Source organism: Dasypus novemcinctus, chromosome 7 (genome assembly GCF_030445035.2).
Source record: "Dasypus novemcinctus isolate mDasNov1 chromosome 7, mDasNov1.1.hap2, whole genome shotgun sequence".
Taxonomy (NCBI): domain Eukaryota; kingdom Metazoa; phylum Chordata; class Mammalia; order Cingulata; family Dasypodidae; genus Dasypus; species Dasypus novemcinctus.
Window position 1 is genome coordinate 75,769,175 of NC_080679.1, and position 18,368 is coordinate 75,787,542.

Sequence of the window (18,368 nt, forward strand, 5' to 3'; positions counted from 1 at the left end):
AGGGTCTTGCCTTCAAGCTGATGGCTGCTGACTAAATAGGGTGTGGTTGCTAAGGTTGTGGCAATTTCTTAAAATAAGACAACAATGAAGTTTGCTTTAGTGATTGCCTCTTCATTTCACAAAAGATTTCTCAGTAGACAAATATTATTGTTTAATATTAATAGAATTTTACCCATTGTATTTGTCAGCCAAAGGGAGGCTGATGCACAATATCAGAAAGCTGTTGGCTTTTTTTTTTTTTTTTAAAGATTTATTTATTTATTTAATCCCCCCCGGTTGTCTGTTCTCGGTATCTATTTTGCTGCGTCTTGTTTCTTTGTCTGCCTCTGTTGTCGTCAGCGGCACGGGAAGTGTGGGCGGCGCCATTCCTGGGCAGGCTGCTCTTTCTTTCACGCTGGGCGGCTTTCCTCACGGGCGCACTCCTTGCGCGTGGGGCTCCCCCACGCGGGGGACACCCCTGTGTGGCACGGCACTCCTTGCGCACATCAGCGCTGCGCATAGCCAGCTCCACATGGGTCAAGGAGGCCCGGGGTCTGAACTGCGGACCTCCCATATGGTAGACGGACGCCCTAACCACTGGGCCAAAGTCCGTTTCCCCTGTTGGCTTTTATAAGGGGTATTTATTTGGGATAGAAGCTTACATTCACAAGGCCATAAAGCCTAGGTTACTTCCCTCACCAAAGTCTGTTGCCACTTGTTAGAGCAAGATGGCTGCCGACATCTGCAAGGGTTCAGGCTTCCTCTTGTTCTTAAGGCTACATGTTCCCAGCTTCTTCCAATATCAGGTGTAGACTGGAATAAGTCTTATCTCTCTCCTGGGCTCATTTCTCTCTGGGCTCAGCTGCTCTGCTCTCTCCACAAGGCCAGCTGTAAATTATCAGGCAAATGGCTCATCTCTGTTCCTGAGGCCTCTGCCAGTCTAAAGGAAACTTCTCTCTTTCCTCATGTATCTGCTTCTCTGTGTATTTACTTCCCGGGGCTCCAGTATTAAAATTCCAACTAACTCCTCTGCCTTGTTCCTTTTTCTGTGAGTTCCCACCCACCAAGGGGGCAGGGACTTAACATCCTACTGACATGGCCCAATCAAAATTTTAATCATAATTTAATCATGTAATACTGAAACCTCTGAATCCAATACAATCTAATGTACTCAGAGGAACAGACCAATTTACAAACATAATCTGATATCTATTTTTGGAATTCATAAACAGTATCAAACTGCTACACCCACAGTAGGACTTCTTTCAAATAGGAATCAATCCTCTCAAACCTTGGTGCTGCTTTATCAACTAAGTTTAAGTAATAGTCTAAGTCCTTAGTTGTCATTTCAACAATGTTCACAGCATCTTCACCAGGAGCAGATATCCATCTCAAGAAACATCTTTCTTTGCTCATCCATAAGAAACAACTCCTCAGCCATTAAAATTTTATAATGAGATTGCAGCAGTTCAGTCTCATCTTCAGGCTCTACTTCTAATTCTAGTTCTTTTGTTATTTCCACCACATCTGTAGTTACTTCCTCTGAATTCTTGAACCCCTTGAAGTCATCCATGAGAGTTGGAATCAGCTTCTTTCAAACTCCTGTTCATGTTGATATTTTGACCTCCTCCCATGAATCATGAATGTTCTTAATGGCATCTAGAAGGTGAATCCTTTCCAGAAGGTTTTTAATTTACTCTTCCCAGGTCCACCAGAGGAATCACTACCTATGGCAGCTAAAGTTGTATAAAAGGTATTTCTTTAGTAATAAGACTTGAAAGTTGAAATGACTCCTTGATCCATGGGCTGCAGAATGGATGTTGTGTAAATAGGCATGAAAACAACAAATTCATCTTGTTGTACATCTCCATCAGAGCCCTTGGGTGACCAGGTGCATTGTCAATGAGTACTAAAATTTTGAAAGGAATTTTTTTTTCCTGTGCAGTAAGTCTCAACAATATGCTTCAAATATTCAGTAAACTCTGTTGTAAACAGATGTGCTATCATCCCTTTTTTAAAAAAATAGAGCACAGGAGAGTAGACTTAGCATAACTCTTACGGACCCTATAATTTTTGGAGTGGTAAATGAGAATTGGCTTCAACTTAAACTCACCACCTGCCTTAGCCTTGAACAAGAGAGTTAGCCTATCCTTTAAAGTTTTGAAAACAGATATTGACTTCTCCTCTCTATCTATGAAAAGCCCTAGATGACATCTTCTTCCAATATAAGTCTGTTTCATTTACATTGAAAATAAGTTGTTTAGTGCTTGTAGCTAGATCTTCTGGATAACTTGCTGCAGCTTCTACATCAGTACTTGCTTCATCACCTTGTAATTTTATGTTAAGGAGGTGGCTTCTTTCTTTGAACCCTCATGAACCAATCTCTGCTAGATTCAGAGTTTTGTTCTGCAGTTTCCGTACTTCTCTTAGCCTTCTTAGAATTGAAGAGAGTTAAGTCCTTGCTCTGGTTTAGTCTTTGGCTTCAGAAAAAGTTGTGACTGGTTTGATCTATCCAGAATACTAAAACTTTCTCCACATCAGTAAAAACTTGTTTCACTTTCTTATCACTCACTTTTTCACTGAAGCAGCACTTTTAATTTTCTTCAAGAACTTTTCCTTTGCAGTCACAACATGTCTAACTATTTTGTGCAAGAGGCCTAGCTTTCAGCCTATCTGGGCTTTCAACATACCTTCCTCACTAAGTTAATCATTTCTAGCTTTTGGTTTAAAGTGAGAGACCTGTGACTCTTCCTTTCACTTGACCACCTAAAGTGTTATTAATTGGCCTAATTTCATTATGGTTATGCTGCAGGGAATAGGGAGGCCTGAGGAGAGGGAGAGAAATGGGAACAGCTGGTTGGTCAAGCACACACATTTACCAATTAAATTTGCTATCTTTTATGGGTGTAGTTCATGGTGACCCAAAACAATTCCAATAGGACATCACAAATCACAAGAGCATATATAATAATGAAGAAGCTTGAAATAGGGAGAATTACCAAAATGTGACACAGAGACATGAAGTGAGCACATGCTGTTGAAAAAACAGTGCCAATAGACTTGCTCCAACCCAGAGTTTACAAACCTTCAATTTGTTTAAAAAAAAAAAGCAATACCTGCGTAGTACAATAAAATGAAGTATGTCTGGGCCTGTGAGGGCAATTCCCAGAATAATATCACCCCTGGAGAGCTCAGAGGTGGTCTGTAGAAACTGAGTTAAAGACAAATACTGTCTTCTGCAATCCAAGGCCAGGAAAATGGAATAAAGAGACCACAGCCAGTTAACCCTTATGTGACAGAAAGCTAGAGGACACTGAATATTGACACAGAAAAACCTCATGTCTCCATGACTAAAAACAGCCATTGTAGTCCACCATTCTGATCTGAAGTGAAGGTATCTAATTCATAGTCTCTAATTCACATGTAAAACCATAGCTACAAGGTCTGGACAAATATCTTTTTAACCCTTCCAACTGGAAGGATGGTGGAATGGAGGTTGAGCAAGTCAATACACAGGTATATACCAAAAGGGCTTAGCAGTTTTATTTATTTTTGTTCGATTTCTGGCAGTGGTAGTTGGGTTGTTTTTGGTGGGAACAGGCAAAGGAAAACTGAAGAATAATTGCTGCTTGAGAAAGGAAACAAAATTGTGAAAGCTTAACTCTCAGAGCCAGCCTAACTTCATCTCAACTTTTGTTCTATTTTTAATTTAGAGAAGTTACTATAACCAGATGCACATATCACTGCTCCTGTGGCTCAGCTACTAGAACTGGCACACCGTACACCATTCAGGTGTGATGGGATTTTGCTTAGAGCAGGGCACCTTGAATGCATGGCTTACAAGAGTGGCCCAAGACAAATGTCATCTATCCTATCAAGATAATGGAAGCTATAGAGTTGGGTACAATAAAGATGAAAATGAGCCTGGCTACCCTTTAGCCACACATCTGAGAATGTTAAGGGGGATGGAGGAGAATGGAGGTTGTGTAGAGATGGGTGGGATGGTGTTTATTCCCTGGTTGCCTAGGCTATAATCCTAGTTATTCCATATGTCATTTTACAGATAAAGAAATTAAGGCATCGGGTGTTATTAAACTTGCCCAAGGTCACACAAGTAGGGAGCAGCAGAGACCTAACAAAGACTGACTCTAAAGATCCTTGCTACCTGACATGCAACACTGCAGCACCTGCAAGCTTGTTAGAAATGCAGAATCTCAGGCTCGGCCGCAGACCTCCTGAATCAGAACCTGTCTCTTAGCAAGATCCCAGGGTGATTCTTAGGCGTGCAAAGTTTGGGAAGCACTGCTCCTAACCACTCTGTTGCTGAGATTTCCTAAGTGGGGTTGACTTCCCTAGTTAGGTAAGCTGCCCAGAACTTCAGTTCCATCAACAGCTTGATGATACCCTGGAACCAAACAATTCCCTAGATTTCCTAGGGGCAAATGCATTTCTTTGCCTTTAACAGTTTTTTTTCCCTTTTTTAAAATTATCTTTTTTTTTTAAAGATACATCACACACAATGTTAAATTAAAAAATATAAGAGGTTCGCATATACCCCACTCCCCTCCCCCCCAACTCCTCCCACATCAACAACCTCTTTCATCAGTTTGGCACATTCATTGCATTTGATGAATACATTTTGGAGCACTGCTACACAGCATGGATTATAGTTTACTTTGTAGCTTACACTCTCTCCCAGTCCATTCAGTGGGTTATGGCAGGACATATAATGTCCTGCATCTGTCACTGCAATATCATTCAGGACAACTTCAAGTCCTGAAAATGGCCCCATAGGCAATGCATTACTGTGACACCAGGGAGGCAGAAATGGGAGTTTTAAAACAATGTTCTTCTAATGACAAACTCTGGTTTAATATACATGTTGCGACTCAAATGAGGTGGGCTCTGTGAGCATTTCCTCTTCTGCACAGCTTGCTTTCCCACTAAAGGGAACCAAAGAATTGATAGTGTATAAAGAACTCTGAGGAGTAAAAAAAAAAACTGATCTTTTTATACTGTTTTTAAAAACATCTATTTATATGTATGTATAGACATAAATGCATTATATATAAACATATATATATATAGTCAAGAATCAGTACCAAGCAATTTTAGGATGCCTAGATTATCTTAACACATTGACTTTCTGGGCCCACCCTGACCCTAACCCCAATCTGCATCTTTTTTTTTTTTTTTTTTTTTTTAAGATTTATTTATTTAATTTCCCTCCCTCCCCTGGTTGTCTGTTCTTGGTGTCTATTTGCTGCGTCTTGTTTCTTTGTCCGCTTTCTGTTGTCGTCAGCGGCACGGGAAGTGTGGGCAGCGCCGTTCCTGGGCAGGCTGCACTTTCTTTTCACGCTGGGCGGCTTTCCTCACGGGCGCACTCCTTGCGCGTGGGGCTCCCCCACGCGGGGGACACCTTTGCGTGGTACGGCACTCCTTGCGCGCATCAGCACTGTGCATGGGCCAGCTCCACACGGGTCAAGGAGGCCCGGGGCTTGAACCGCGGACCTCCCATATGGTAGACGGACGCCCTAACCACTGGGCCAAAGTCCGTTTCCCCCAATCTGCATCTTTGACACAGTATGAAGGCTAAGGCAATTTTTAACATAAGGCTACGGTCAATGTTTGTTTTGTTTTGTTTTTCCAAAATGATGTATGTTGATAAGCAGTTTAAATTTTAGCTAGTGACGTGTACTTACCCTTGAAGATTGTTGCTATTAACAACTACTAGCAAGGGTTGGGTTGATAGAAATTGAAGAGTAAGAAGACAACCGGTCCAGTGACAAGTGAAATAAACTCTTTCCCCTCTGTGAATTCAAGAAGTAGAACTAGATTTCCATGGCTCTTTCTTAGCTTAACATTTTATGATTCTACATAACAAGGGTAATAAAAATAAGCTAACCTTTATTCCTTAAAAACATATATGAGGTGTGTACTATCAATCCCATTTTACAGATGATGAAACTGAGGCACAGAAATGTCAGCAACTTACCCAAGATTATATTCTCAGAGGTGAAACTAATTCACACCTGGGCATGACTCCAGAGCCATCCTCTCAAGCACCCTGCTCAATCGCCTTCCAGTTTAAGGTAAATATGCCTTTAGCATCTCAGTTTCTGTTCCCAGTATAGTGGAAGCTCAAAAGCAGAAATGAGGCATTTCCTCACAGTGGACAGAGCCCCTATATTGTTTATTCAGGCCACCCGATGACTTCCAAAGCAGCAGTTTTCAACCTTGGTTGAACTTTTGAATCCCCTGGGGATGGCAGACTCCCACCATCAGAGATTTTGATGTAATTAGTCTGGTGTGTAGCCTTGGCTGTGGGTTTTTTAATGGTGCTAGATGATTCAGATGTTCAGAATTACTACTCCAAGATATTTTTCTGAATGGGGGTTGGTTTCAGAGGCAAGTTCCACTCATATAGGATCAGGTATTAACCATATGTCAGCTACCGATGTCTTAATTCAAGGTTTTTCATTCTATCTATAGTAAAGTGAATTCAGCATTCAGTCCCATCTACTCGTTTTATTTTTGTTCCCTCCCGCCTCCCGCCCAGTTGTCTGCTGTGTCCATTCGCTGTGTGTTCGTCTGTGACTGCTTCTATCCTTATCAGGGGCACCAGGAATCTGTGTTTCTTTTTGTTGCGTCATCTTGTGTCAGCTCTCCGTGTGGCACCATTCCTGGGCAGGCTGCACTTTCTTTCACGCTGGACGGCTCTCCTTACGGGGCACACTCCTTGAAGGTGGGGCTCCCCTAAGCGGGGGACACCCCTGCGTGGCACGGCACTCCTTGCGCGCATCAGCACCGCGCATGGGCCAGCTCCACACGGGTCAAGGAGGCCCAGGGTTTGAACCGCGGACCTCCCATGTGGTAGGCGGACTCCCTAACCAATGGGCCAAGTCCGCTTCCCCCAGTATCTTATTTGTATGTGTATCCTTAGAGCCTAATTTAATATTTTTAGAAATGTTTACTTCAATTTGAAAACAAAAAACAAAAAATCCCGATAAAGCCACATCTAAATACCTTGATTTTATAGAAGGAGAATCTTAACAGGACCCTCCCTTGAAAATATCAGCTGGTTAAGCTGGTTACTGGTGAACTGTTGCCTGCTAGGCTTTGAGATAACTAGAGTAGTCCCTGTAGTTTGAGATTCCTGATTGATGTTCTAGGATTATTAGTGTCTGAGAAATTTTATCTGACCTCTCCTAACATAGGTCTGTCTCTGCCAGTTTCCACGACCTTGGCACAGCTGACCTAACAGTGATGGCCCCAGGGCAAGGGCAAAGTGAAGACTGTGGCACGGAGGCATTGCTGCCACAAAAATTGCACTCGACTGCTTCATGCCAGTGCAATCACTGTTTTCTCCTTAGTTTTGCCCTTTGTGCTGTCTGGTCCACCCTTAGGCTTTACTCAACCAGTTTTCTTGCTCTGGTTTGTTTCACAATTCCTTTTTCCTTGGCCGGAGGATTTAGCCATGAATCCCCTTTATGACTTTCCTCCTGGAGGGGCCCATGGATATACCTGTGTGGACCTGGCCTCAGCCACTAGTAGGAGGCACGGCCACTCTATCACCTGGGTCAATTCCCTTTCCAGCTGGCGAAACCTGGTTTTTAAGGTACAAGGGAGAAACAAAACATGTACTTGCCATTTAACCAGAACCAGAAACTACTGGAAGAACAGATGCCCACTAGCTCCTCCATAAGAGTCACTCTTCTGAACTTACTCTGAAGGTCATTTTCTTCATCTCTTTGAACCTCGCCTTCTCCTCCGTGTGAGGCAGTGGATTGGACCCTATCCTTTGGCCTTGAGGACCTGCCTTTAATCATTTACTGTATGCTACCCAAGCTGATCAAAGGATACTTCCACATTCCTGTTTTCTCTGCCCTGAGGATGTAGTTATGTGGGACCCAGCCATCTACAGCCATGCATATTTCCTCTTTTAAAACAGCAATCAATCCCAGTCTGTCTTCCCACGTTAGCCTTTTATGGATGAGGTTACTGAGAGACCAATTTCTCATTAAGATGTTTCCATTTAGGGTAGGTTTGGTTTTATGCTTATTTCCCTGGCCTGGACAATTTAAAGCTGTCCCCATCTACAGCTAGCCACATCCTGAAATATTATTTCCACACCACAAAGTATGACATAAGCCATGGCTGTTTGTAACTCACCATGGAGTTTGTGACAAGTAATTTTTTACAAATAATAAATGGTCAATGTTTGTAATGATTCTTTCATGAACCCAAATGGATCCAAGGCTATTCCTGTAATAACTCTATCACTCACAGACATTCCTGTATGATTTTTGGAGGAGGGAAAGGGATAGAATTGCAGGAGCCATAAAAAGCATCACCATGACCTCCAAACCAATGTTTTTTTTATTCCATAGTACCAAACTACACCTCCTGATAGATGGTTACACATGGTAATGATTTACTTCCCACAAAAAACTTTCTAGGATTTTCTTAGAATCTGGGCATATCCATGTCACTGGATATGTGACTTGTGGCTAAAACAGGTTCATGGTCACTGACCCAAATTATTCAAAAGCAGCACTCACATTTCTTTGGATGATAATACCCGTTTGATCTTCTGCTTCCCAAAAAACCAAGAAGGCTAAGACTTAATATATGGAAAACTAGCACCTAATACACTGGATAGATAAAACATTTTTGACTGGAAACTTAATCAGACCAGAGCATGCTGACTAGGCAATCTGCACATGCTTTATTATTTTTTAAATTAAATTATGATAACCCACCTAGAGATGTTTCATAAAACTGCTTAAATCTAAATGAAGTCCTTTGTGAAGAAAATATTTTTTGACTGGTCACTTCTGCCAAGCCAGTGCTGGTGATCAGTATGATGACATGTCACAGCGGAACTGCTCACACATCCAAAATATGTTCACTGAAGGAAGCACCTTAGCCACAAGAACATTTATGTGTCATACCATGGTATCACCGCTAAATAATACCCCATTTTTCACAAACATAAGTCAATGCAAACAACTCCCAATTTGTAGGTATCTTGAATAAGTCATCTTTAAGACCATTTTTTAGAGAACTGAGCATCAACTGAATAGATGAGACAAAAGTGGGGGGAATAAAACTTCAATTACATTTACCTGTATTTCTTTGGGCACTAATATTTTTGGTTGATCTGTGATTATATGGGACACTAAGAATAATATAAAAACATTTAAAACTATTTGGCAGGGAGTGGATGTAGCTCAAGTGGTTGAGCACCTGCTTCCCATGTACCAGGTCCTGGGTTCAATCCCCATGTCCTAAAAAAATAAAATAAAACTATTTGGTATGCTAAACAAACTTCAGTTTGGCTTGATGAAATTAAAAGAAAGACAGTTCAGGTTGTCATTTATAATGTTACAGTTTGTTCCATATATACAATGTGTACAGTATTACTAAGCAATGAACACTTTCATAAAAAAATTTATTTCACACTTTCATACAAATATCCACAGGTATGTTCTTAATCATGGAACGATTTAACAATGCTAGTTAGTATAAAAATGTATCAAATGCAAACAGACCAGTGACTTGACTTGAGATGACATTTTAACAATTCTAAATTTAAACCCCACAACATTCTTGTCTCTTGTTGAACCACCCACCCACCCAACCCTTCTTTTCAGAACATTCATTTTTATAACAAAGGTCTATAACACTGTGAAAATATCAGCTTCTTTAGTAGCCTATAAAGCCAGTGCATTTAGGCTCCAAGTTACCTAAGCAAGAAACAGATTTTAAACATTGCTATGACCCTGTTTCAGAGACATTTTTGTAAACAAAATATTATTTGTATAACTATTTCTGTGAATGAAAATTCTAAAGTACAATCAGAATAATGTCCTTGGTATCTTAAAAGTACAAGATTTCTGAAAAGAAGAAATAATTACAACTCCAAAGCAATGGCATATAAATTTGCTTTTGTTCTTTTAAAAGACTGAGACATTGCTTACACTATATCCAAACAAATTAGCACCTGTTTTCTGTTGCCCCCCATATAACTTAACATTTTCAAGCGCAGTAATTAAAGAAAAAAAATTCAGCTTTCATATTTATTCAAACTCTATTGAATGTATAGAATAACAACTTTCTTTCTTCCATTTTTACAATTAAACAACTTAAAGTTCTTGTTAAAGTAGTCCTAATATCATTTTTGGAAACAAAGGACAGGGGAGGAAACAAAACACTGACTCACTGCTTAAAGGGTTCTAATAACATTTAAAAATGTACAAGCCGTAATGTTCAATCTGACTAGAATCACTGGCTTGTATCAGATACTCAGTAGTCTTATACTGGATCAGTTTGGATCCACCATAGGCACTCACCATTTCTTTCAAGTCCTGAATATACAGTATTTGCAGCAGTGAGTGAACTGCACTGGAGTTCGGTGAACAAACCCAAGACCTCCAAAGTTCCTGAAAGTTACAGAATGGAATCCAGAAATATCACACAGAACTCTAAATTCAAAAGTAGCCAATGTCTGATAAGAATTAAACATCCTACAGTTAATCCTATTTCTTAAACAAACCTTCCTGGTTTGGAGTTAAAAGGTAGGGGCTGTGACAGAGAAAGCATATAATTTACAGATGAGCTTAAGTTATTAAAACAACTCTCTGGTACATTTAGAAAGAACTAGTATTTTCCTTTTGTGTTAGTAATTTAGATCAAACCAATCACCTCTCATGTTCTAATTTTGAATGCTTAAACCAACCTGAAGGGTAAACTGGAGAATCTTTGGCCTGTCAGTAACAAAATGGTTTGTAAAAAATAATAATAAATACCAGGGCTTAATATGTACAAACAAGTAGAACTAGCATTCAAGACTGTTGTGCCTGTGTGTTTTAGTGAAGAGAAAGAATGCAGCCTGTAAGCATTTGGCGTGATTAAGTATTCACACATCTAGGATATGAGAAAAGGTGGCAGGCTGGCAACATCGCCTTCTATTGCACATTTAACTGAAGACAGCATTTTAAATGGAAATACGACTACCCGCACAAAAGAGTCTTGTAACGCAGGCTGGTTCACTTGTAGGTTGTCCAATGCTAAGGAAAGAATGTTTGCAGAGGCAATGCCGACTGAGGTGGGGGGTGCCTGAGGGTGCCTTCCTCCAGCAACTCTAGCCAGAGGATGTCACATGAGTAAACCTGGCAGGCTCTTCCTCAGCACGGGCAAGGCAGCCACATCAAAAATAAAGGCCACTGGCAACGTTAAATTAAGGCAGTTAAAGAAAAATCCATCCAACAGTCTTAAATTTGGCTGTGCAAAACAAGAGCCTTAGGCCACGTAACAATATCCACAGTTAAAACTGTAGGTTCGTACTGTGTGTAGTCAGTCTGAAATCAATATTCAGGTATTGAAGGGACTTTAACAATCCATTTCAATTTCTGGGATGGGGGTTAAAAATAAGCAGTTTGGGTACTGTGGAGCTTTGTTGGCTCCCCTAGGAGTAGCTTTCATTTTCATTCCACTTTGTGATCCACTGCTTTTTTTCAAGGTTATCATTATATTTTTCATCTTTGATCTCTCGCTCCTCTTTACGGATCCTCACGGCATGGTATCGGGGAACGCTATCATCGTACCTAGAGCGTTTAAAGAATCCACACTGGAGAAGGGGTAAGAGAAACAGAAACAAATTAATTTCAGAAAAACGAAGTGCACCAAATGGGATTATCTAAGCTTTCTGTTCAGCTACCTTTAAGCTACCTTTAAACTAAGGAAAAAAGAAATGATTTTCTTTTAAGAAAAAAACGAATAGATCTGAAAAGAAAATATAAGAGCTACTAGAGATAAAACTGGAAGAAAAGTCCATTTTCGTCTTGTCTTTACATTTTATAACAGTGTAAGCTACCTCTTTACTGCCTCTACTAAATTTAAGAGTTTATGAAACAGTGCTTTCATTATTTTTTATTATCACAATATATGTGAAATATCTAATTTTCAGACCACCAGAACATCTTTTTAATTTTAAGAACTCTTTCTATTTTTATTTTTTTCACAGTCTATAAACCAAATATCATTTCATGCCTCTTTCCTACTACTAAAGTGAAAATTAGGTCACAGATATTTTACAAATTACTGTTTGAATATATCAATATTCAAATGGGTTAATTTAAGAATCTCCTTTTTCTCTGAGGCTGCAGCTCTCATTAGCTAAAAGGTAGTTTACTTTGCCTTGATTTATTGTTGTGCTTTCAAGTTAAACTGTTTCATTAATAAACCAGGTAATAACTGTGTCCTGCAATAAAATCAATCGTGTATGTCACAGAAATTGAAAAAGGTAGCATTGCACCAAATTTCAGAGTACCCCCAAATTTCTAATTCTTTCTTTTGGAAAAAGAAAGACACCATTTACATTTAAATTGTTGATGAATATGTATTTTATACATTTTAAAAAATTCAAGATAGACTCTTATTAAGAACGTAGCTGGAAATTTTTGAATGGATTTTTAAAATGAATTAAATATACATGGTGTTTTGTTTTTTTAAAGGTGTGTTTTCAATTAAAAAATGCAGCTAGGAAGGAAGATACTTAGAATGGGCAATTAGTATATTTATTATGTGACATCAACAGGAACAGAACATTTAAATTGAATGACGTTGTGTTATAAAAATGCTGTGGGGCAAAATAAAATTATGTGCATAGTTATTTCTAAATCAAAAGGGACCAAGAAGTTTTGTTCTAAAGCCATTTCTCCATCAACTCATTTATTATCCTGTGCAAAAAAGCCAAAGTACCTATTATAAAATGTGACTGTTGTCCCAATTAAACAAAGAAAAGAAATTAAGGGTGATACATAAAACTGGAATTACAAAATTGGGATTCATGGAAAGGGATTATGAGAGTAATTCTTTCCTCTCGTGCCCACAGAAATGGAAAAAGGAACCACTGCCAATTCCTATTTCCATGGATTTATAAATAAGAGAAATAAAACAGGAACTTAAAATCAGCTGAGACCAAAGGCTGAATAAAATCTCTAGAAATATGAAACAAGGTCAAACTCCATTACAACATATTGAAACGAAACTGTTTAGAGCATTCTTGACTAGAATTTTGTATATTGAAGGTTACTTTGGTAGAGGACCATCTTCTGCAGCTGGCCATAACCTCCATCATGCTGACAGTCATAATTTGTAGTAATGGTCTTTGACCAGTAGGAGATATGCAGGAAAAAGAAGTGCATGCTCAGCATAAACAGTTTCTAAGCAACAATAAAAGCATTCCAAGCCTTCCCTCATCACTTTATAGCAAGGAGATTAAAAAAAAAAAAAAATGACAGCGAGAAAGCCTTGTCATCAAGAGAAACACAAGGTTTCCAACATGCAACAGGTTAATTAGGCAGTCAACACAAGCTTCTATTTGTGGGAAATTCCAAAATGGACAAGAAACCTGGGATGATTTCTTATGCATCTTTGAAATTCCGAGTGGAGGACTACATACTGGACTGACAACACATGGCAAACTGGCCTTCTGATCAGGTCTAAAACCTCCTTGCCATTTTGTTCATTGCTGTGGGTGATGTTTAACATCAATAACAACAACACAAAACAACTCACCTGCAAAAAAAGATTCTTTGTGTATTTTTTCCCCAAAAAATGTGAGCTTTCAAGTGTAATAAATGAAATAAAAATAAATCCAAGCAAGTTAAGCCAGTGTGGACATTTGGAAACAACTGTTAATGGGACACACACAGCAAGCTGTTGCTCTTAAAGTTAGCCACCACAACCACAGCAGGTCCCACAGCTAGCGATTAAAAAACATTGAACAATTACCAATTACAGAAGGAGATCAATACTACGCATCAGAAGTAAGCCTCTCTTTATCAGATGGCTGAGCATGGATCTCAGCCTTGTGATATGTGGCATCATAATGATCTTTCTTATTTCTCTTGAAGAAACCACACTACAAGGAAGCAAGGTATTTAGTCAATTTTACAGTTTGGTGTATTAAGAGCTAAACAAAAGAAAACCTGATTTTAACCCATTTTCTATTAATAGCTTGTTTATAAAAAGACTGCCATTGATCAACCCAACAGCCAATAGCCACTGCAATAAGTTACACACCGTAACACATTCCACCCAAATCTATCACCATGGATCTCTGATCAAATGTTTATAGGAATGACATTAGTCAGCTAATTGACTGTTCCACTTGGAAATGAAATTCCGAGGACAAAAAAGCATTCTGATTGTAGTTTTGGGTGGTTTCTTGTTACAGGAGAATACAACTCTAAAATAGGCAAAAGATTGACTTCTGCAGTTTGAGACAAAGGTTAGAAAATGAATTCTCTAAGACTCAGCACAAATCCAAATAAAATATAGATACTGTGGGTATTTTTCTACTGCTCACAGTATATTTTATGCAATAAGTGCCATTTACTTGAGGTCTTTGGATTTAGGGAATGACACAACATTAATTCAAATACACCATCATGAAAGAATGATTTCTGTCATTTTCCCAAATTCTGAACCACAAAGTGGTGGGAACCTAGGTTCCTCAGGTTAGGTCACTCTAAGTAAGTGTAAAAGTATAATTTCCACTTTTCACTATTATTTCCTTCATTCAATGGTGAACTTTCTCTATTTTACCTTCATTTAAGTTCATAAAGCCATGGAAGCACCCTTTTAAATATTATTTGGTCAAATATATCTCTGCCCTCTGAGAAAATTCTGTTTCCTAGTCTGGCAGCCTCATGAAGGTGAAAAATTAGATCTGCATTATACAATACAGTAGAGCCTAGCTACATGTACCTATTTAAATTAATTGAAATACAATTTAAAATTCAACACCTCAGTTGCACTAGTCATATTCCAAATGTTCAACAGGAATGTGTAACTAGAGGCAAACATATTGGACAGTGTGGCTCCAAACCATTTCTATCATTACAGAAAGTTCTATCAGGCAGTGCTGATACAGAGTGTATCTACCCTGGTACTGATTTGTGACTCTCAATTTAATACACAGTGAACACACCCAGCCAACTTTCAATACTACACGTGAGTAAACAGGGTGGAAAGAGGAATGAACCAGGTACCAACGTGGCAACATGCCTGAGGGTCTTCATCTGCGAAATGGACCAGCTATGAGAACTTTTCTCTATTATCTCCAAACAAAATCCTAAGCAGAACCCCACTACTGAAGGCAGATACCACCAGAACTGCTATGGTCTCAGTGGGGATATAGCTTCAAGCCCCCTCGACCTAGCTTAGCCTTGGCACCTATGTGGCTGTGTAAAACCCAATTTAAAAAGCACTGAACTAGCATCCTTTCTGGCCCTAAAATTTTATGACTTTAATACGTAAAATCAAAGTTCAGTTTAAGAAAGAAGAATATTTATAAAATAATAAAAATGATTTTCATGAACAGGTTGCAGAAGTTACCCAATTCCTTTATAGTCCATTTGGGAGTCTGGATACTTTAGAGCCTTCACAAAACACTACTGAGATAATGTAGTCCAATACTTAATAGCTGATATAAACCAGAGCTGCAGGGAGGTAAGGTGATATACCCCCAAATCACACAGCTTGGATTTCTGAGCTTTCAACCCACCGGTGTGTCACAACTTCATTGAAAACTACTAGTAAGACCTGCTCTGAAGAAGACTGTCTTTGTGCCCTCCTCACAAACCCAAATTCAGTTTTTGATATTAAAAGAATTTTCAGGGTATCTCTTATATTGCCTGGCTGCACCTGCCAGCAGAATCTACTGCCTAAAGTAAACATCAGAGGCAGGACTGCCTGAAGACCCACTGCAGGATGAGTCTTGGCATGAGCAGATACCAACTCCCATCACACATCTGGAGGATAATGGAAAATTATCTCTGATTAGCAAAAGAAAATCACTTGGAAAAACAAAGCAAGAAACAGATGCCCCATATTTTCAAGTGAGACTATTCCAAATCCTTGTATATACAGGGGTATTTATCTGATCCCAGAGGAAACGTTGGTTGAAATTCAAAATTTCTTACCCAAAACCCTATGGATCAGGCACGTTTCAGAATCCAGAATTTTTGCATTTTAGAAAAGTAAATATGATGCATAAATAATACCACTGTAATCAGAATGTTAATATTCCTGCATAAAAACTAATGAATAAAAGATAAAGACTTAAATAGACTCTTTGCATAATGTCAGGTTTGGTTGCCTAATAAGTCACTACAACTTTTGATTTTTCAGAGCTTTCTGAATTGCAGATAAGGGACTACGGCCCACCATTACTCACTGGGAATAATCCAAATTCTGTACGGCATGATCACTAGCAACTGAAGTATGCAACCATCTTAAACACAATTTTTAGTAATGTACAGTATTACTGGTAGGAAGCAGGGGGACAATATTACATTTTATTTAAAGCCAAGGGACCAAATTCTAATGAGGAATGTCATATTGAGTACAAACTTTCCTCATATTTGATATAAGCTATGAAGACCCCTTGAGATGGAGTTATTCATTCTTTTTCATGCTTTTCTGTTCCTAATCTAGCTACAACCATAATAACTCCCAACAATCATCCTGAATATTTCTTTACAGAAATTGAAATTAGGAGGGATACAGATTTAGGTTAATCTGACATCCAACAATTTGGCATAGATCCAGAATTTGATCTTAGGTGAAGAAAAAATTAAAATAGCAAAATTTAAAACCGTTATTTGACAAACATACTAAATTTTATATGAAGGACACCAATATATATATGTTTAAGAAACTTAAAATGTAAAAATAACACATTTAAACAGACAATTTGATAGGTATATAGGTGTTCGTTACAATATTCTTTCATATTTATTACATGTTGACAAATCTTCATAATAAAAGGGGAGAAACAGAAATAATGAAAAAGAAAAGAAAAACATGCTACCAGTGTTAGTTTTAATTCACATTTTAAAAATATGAAATAGTTTATGCATGACTCTTCAATGTCCCATATGACTTACCTTCCACAGTAAAAACACTAAAAGAGCAAGCATCAAAATCCCAGCAAGAATAGCCACTAGAATGATCCACCAAGGTACACCCGAATATTGAGCTACAGTCTTTGAGGGAAACACAGTCACACGAACCTGTGGGACCAAAAAAAAAGCAGTGGCCTTATAAACTGGGTGAGAGGTAACACCAAAAGTTTATAGATCTAATTTTGCTTTCACACTCAGTGTGGACAATGCAACTTATGGATGGATGAGATGTCTTTATGATTCAAAGTCCTTGCCCTTCAGAACAGATTATTGCTTCCAGAGGCATTCTTGGAGATCTTTTCCCAGAATCTGGAAAATGCTCAATTGTGTTCTGGCAAAGTAATTCTTTCTTTGCTAACTTGGTATCTTCTTAAAAATTTTGTTATCAACAAAAGTAGGCAGAACTGTACAATGAACCATCATGTATTCAACATTCATTTTCAACAATTATCAATACACAGCCAATCTTGTTCAATGTATATAATCTGGTATCTTTTTAAGAATGATCACATTTTCTTTTAATTAATTTTCAGCAATGGAAACAAAAGGCCAGCTTATGCACAATTAGCCTCTATTACTCAGATTTAAAAGATGTTATAAAATACAAAAATAGGGGTAGAGCTGCATGACTGATGTACACTAAATTTCCTTTATGATATCAAACTAAGGACCCTCATAAGCAATAAAATTGCCTCTGCAACAATATATATAGTGCCATCCTCTACAACGATGTACATGCACAACCAAGACTCTAGATTCATTCAAATGCAGCTTAGATTTTAAGCTGCAGTTAGTGAGAAGCTTAAGCTCTAAACATTTGAGAGTTGGCAAATACCAATTAAATAGAAATATTGATTATTCAGAAACCTAAAATGGTGCTTATGGCAATTTTCAAAAACTCAGTTATATGGGCTTGCGAGACTTTTGTGATGCCAGGAGACTATTTTTTCAAAGCACATAAAAGACCTGGTGATTACTATATAATTTTGTAAACCACACTGATTAGAGATTTACCAGACCTGAAGGTTCTGATAGTTCTGATTTCAGACAATGTAAAATAAAGGGTAAACAAAACCCAGAGGGAGCATCTACCTTCTGAGAAGTGTTTTCAGTCAAGTACACTATTTTAGTATATTGAATTCTGGATGCTGCCTAAAAACAGTTCTATGTTATACTTCTATATCACATTATGATTTTTTTTAATCTCTTTATTAAAGTACTTTCCTCTTCTACTAGAAAACAGTTTATCAGGAAGCAGATTTGGCACAATGGATAGGGTGTTCACCTACCACATGGGAGGTCCAAGGTTCAGACCCAGGGCCTCCTGATCCGTGTGATGAGCTGGCCCACGCGCAGTGCTGATGTGTGCAAGGAGTGCCGCGCCACGCAGGGGTGTCCCCTGTGTAGGAG

The 18,368-nt window shown here is 38.6% G+C and overlaps 1 protein-coding gene across 2 annotated transcripts in view; it reads right to left on the reverse strand.

Annotated features, from left to right (window-relative positions):
• Nucleotides 1-9,414: 9,414 nt before the first annotated feature.
• ITGA6 (integrin subunit alpha 6) overlaps nt 9,415-18,368 on the reverse strand; it is a 75,991-nt gene continuing 67,037 nt past the window's right edge. Inside the window, exons 24-26 of one of the 2 annotated variants that reach the window (XM_004450038.4) lie at nt 16,941-17,066; nt 13,780-13,909; nt 9,415-11,611 (exon numbers count right to left, since the gene is read on the reverse strand). In XM_004450038.4, the coding sequence (XP_004450095.1) occupies nt 13,802-13,909; nt 16,941-17,066 (234 nt within the window). In that variant the 3' untranslated portion in view covers nt 9,415-11,611; nt 13,780-13,801. The remainder of the gene's footprint in view (nt 11,612-13,779; nt 13,910-16,940; nt 17,067-18,368) is intronic. The other variant, XM_004450037.4, reaches the window with a different exon arrangement.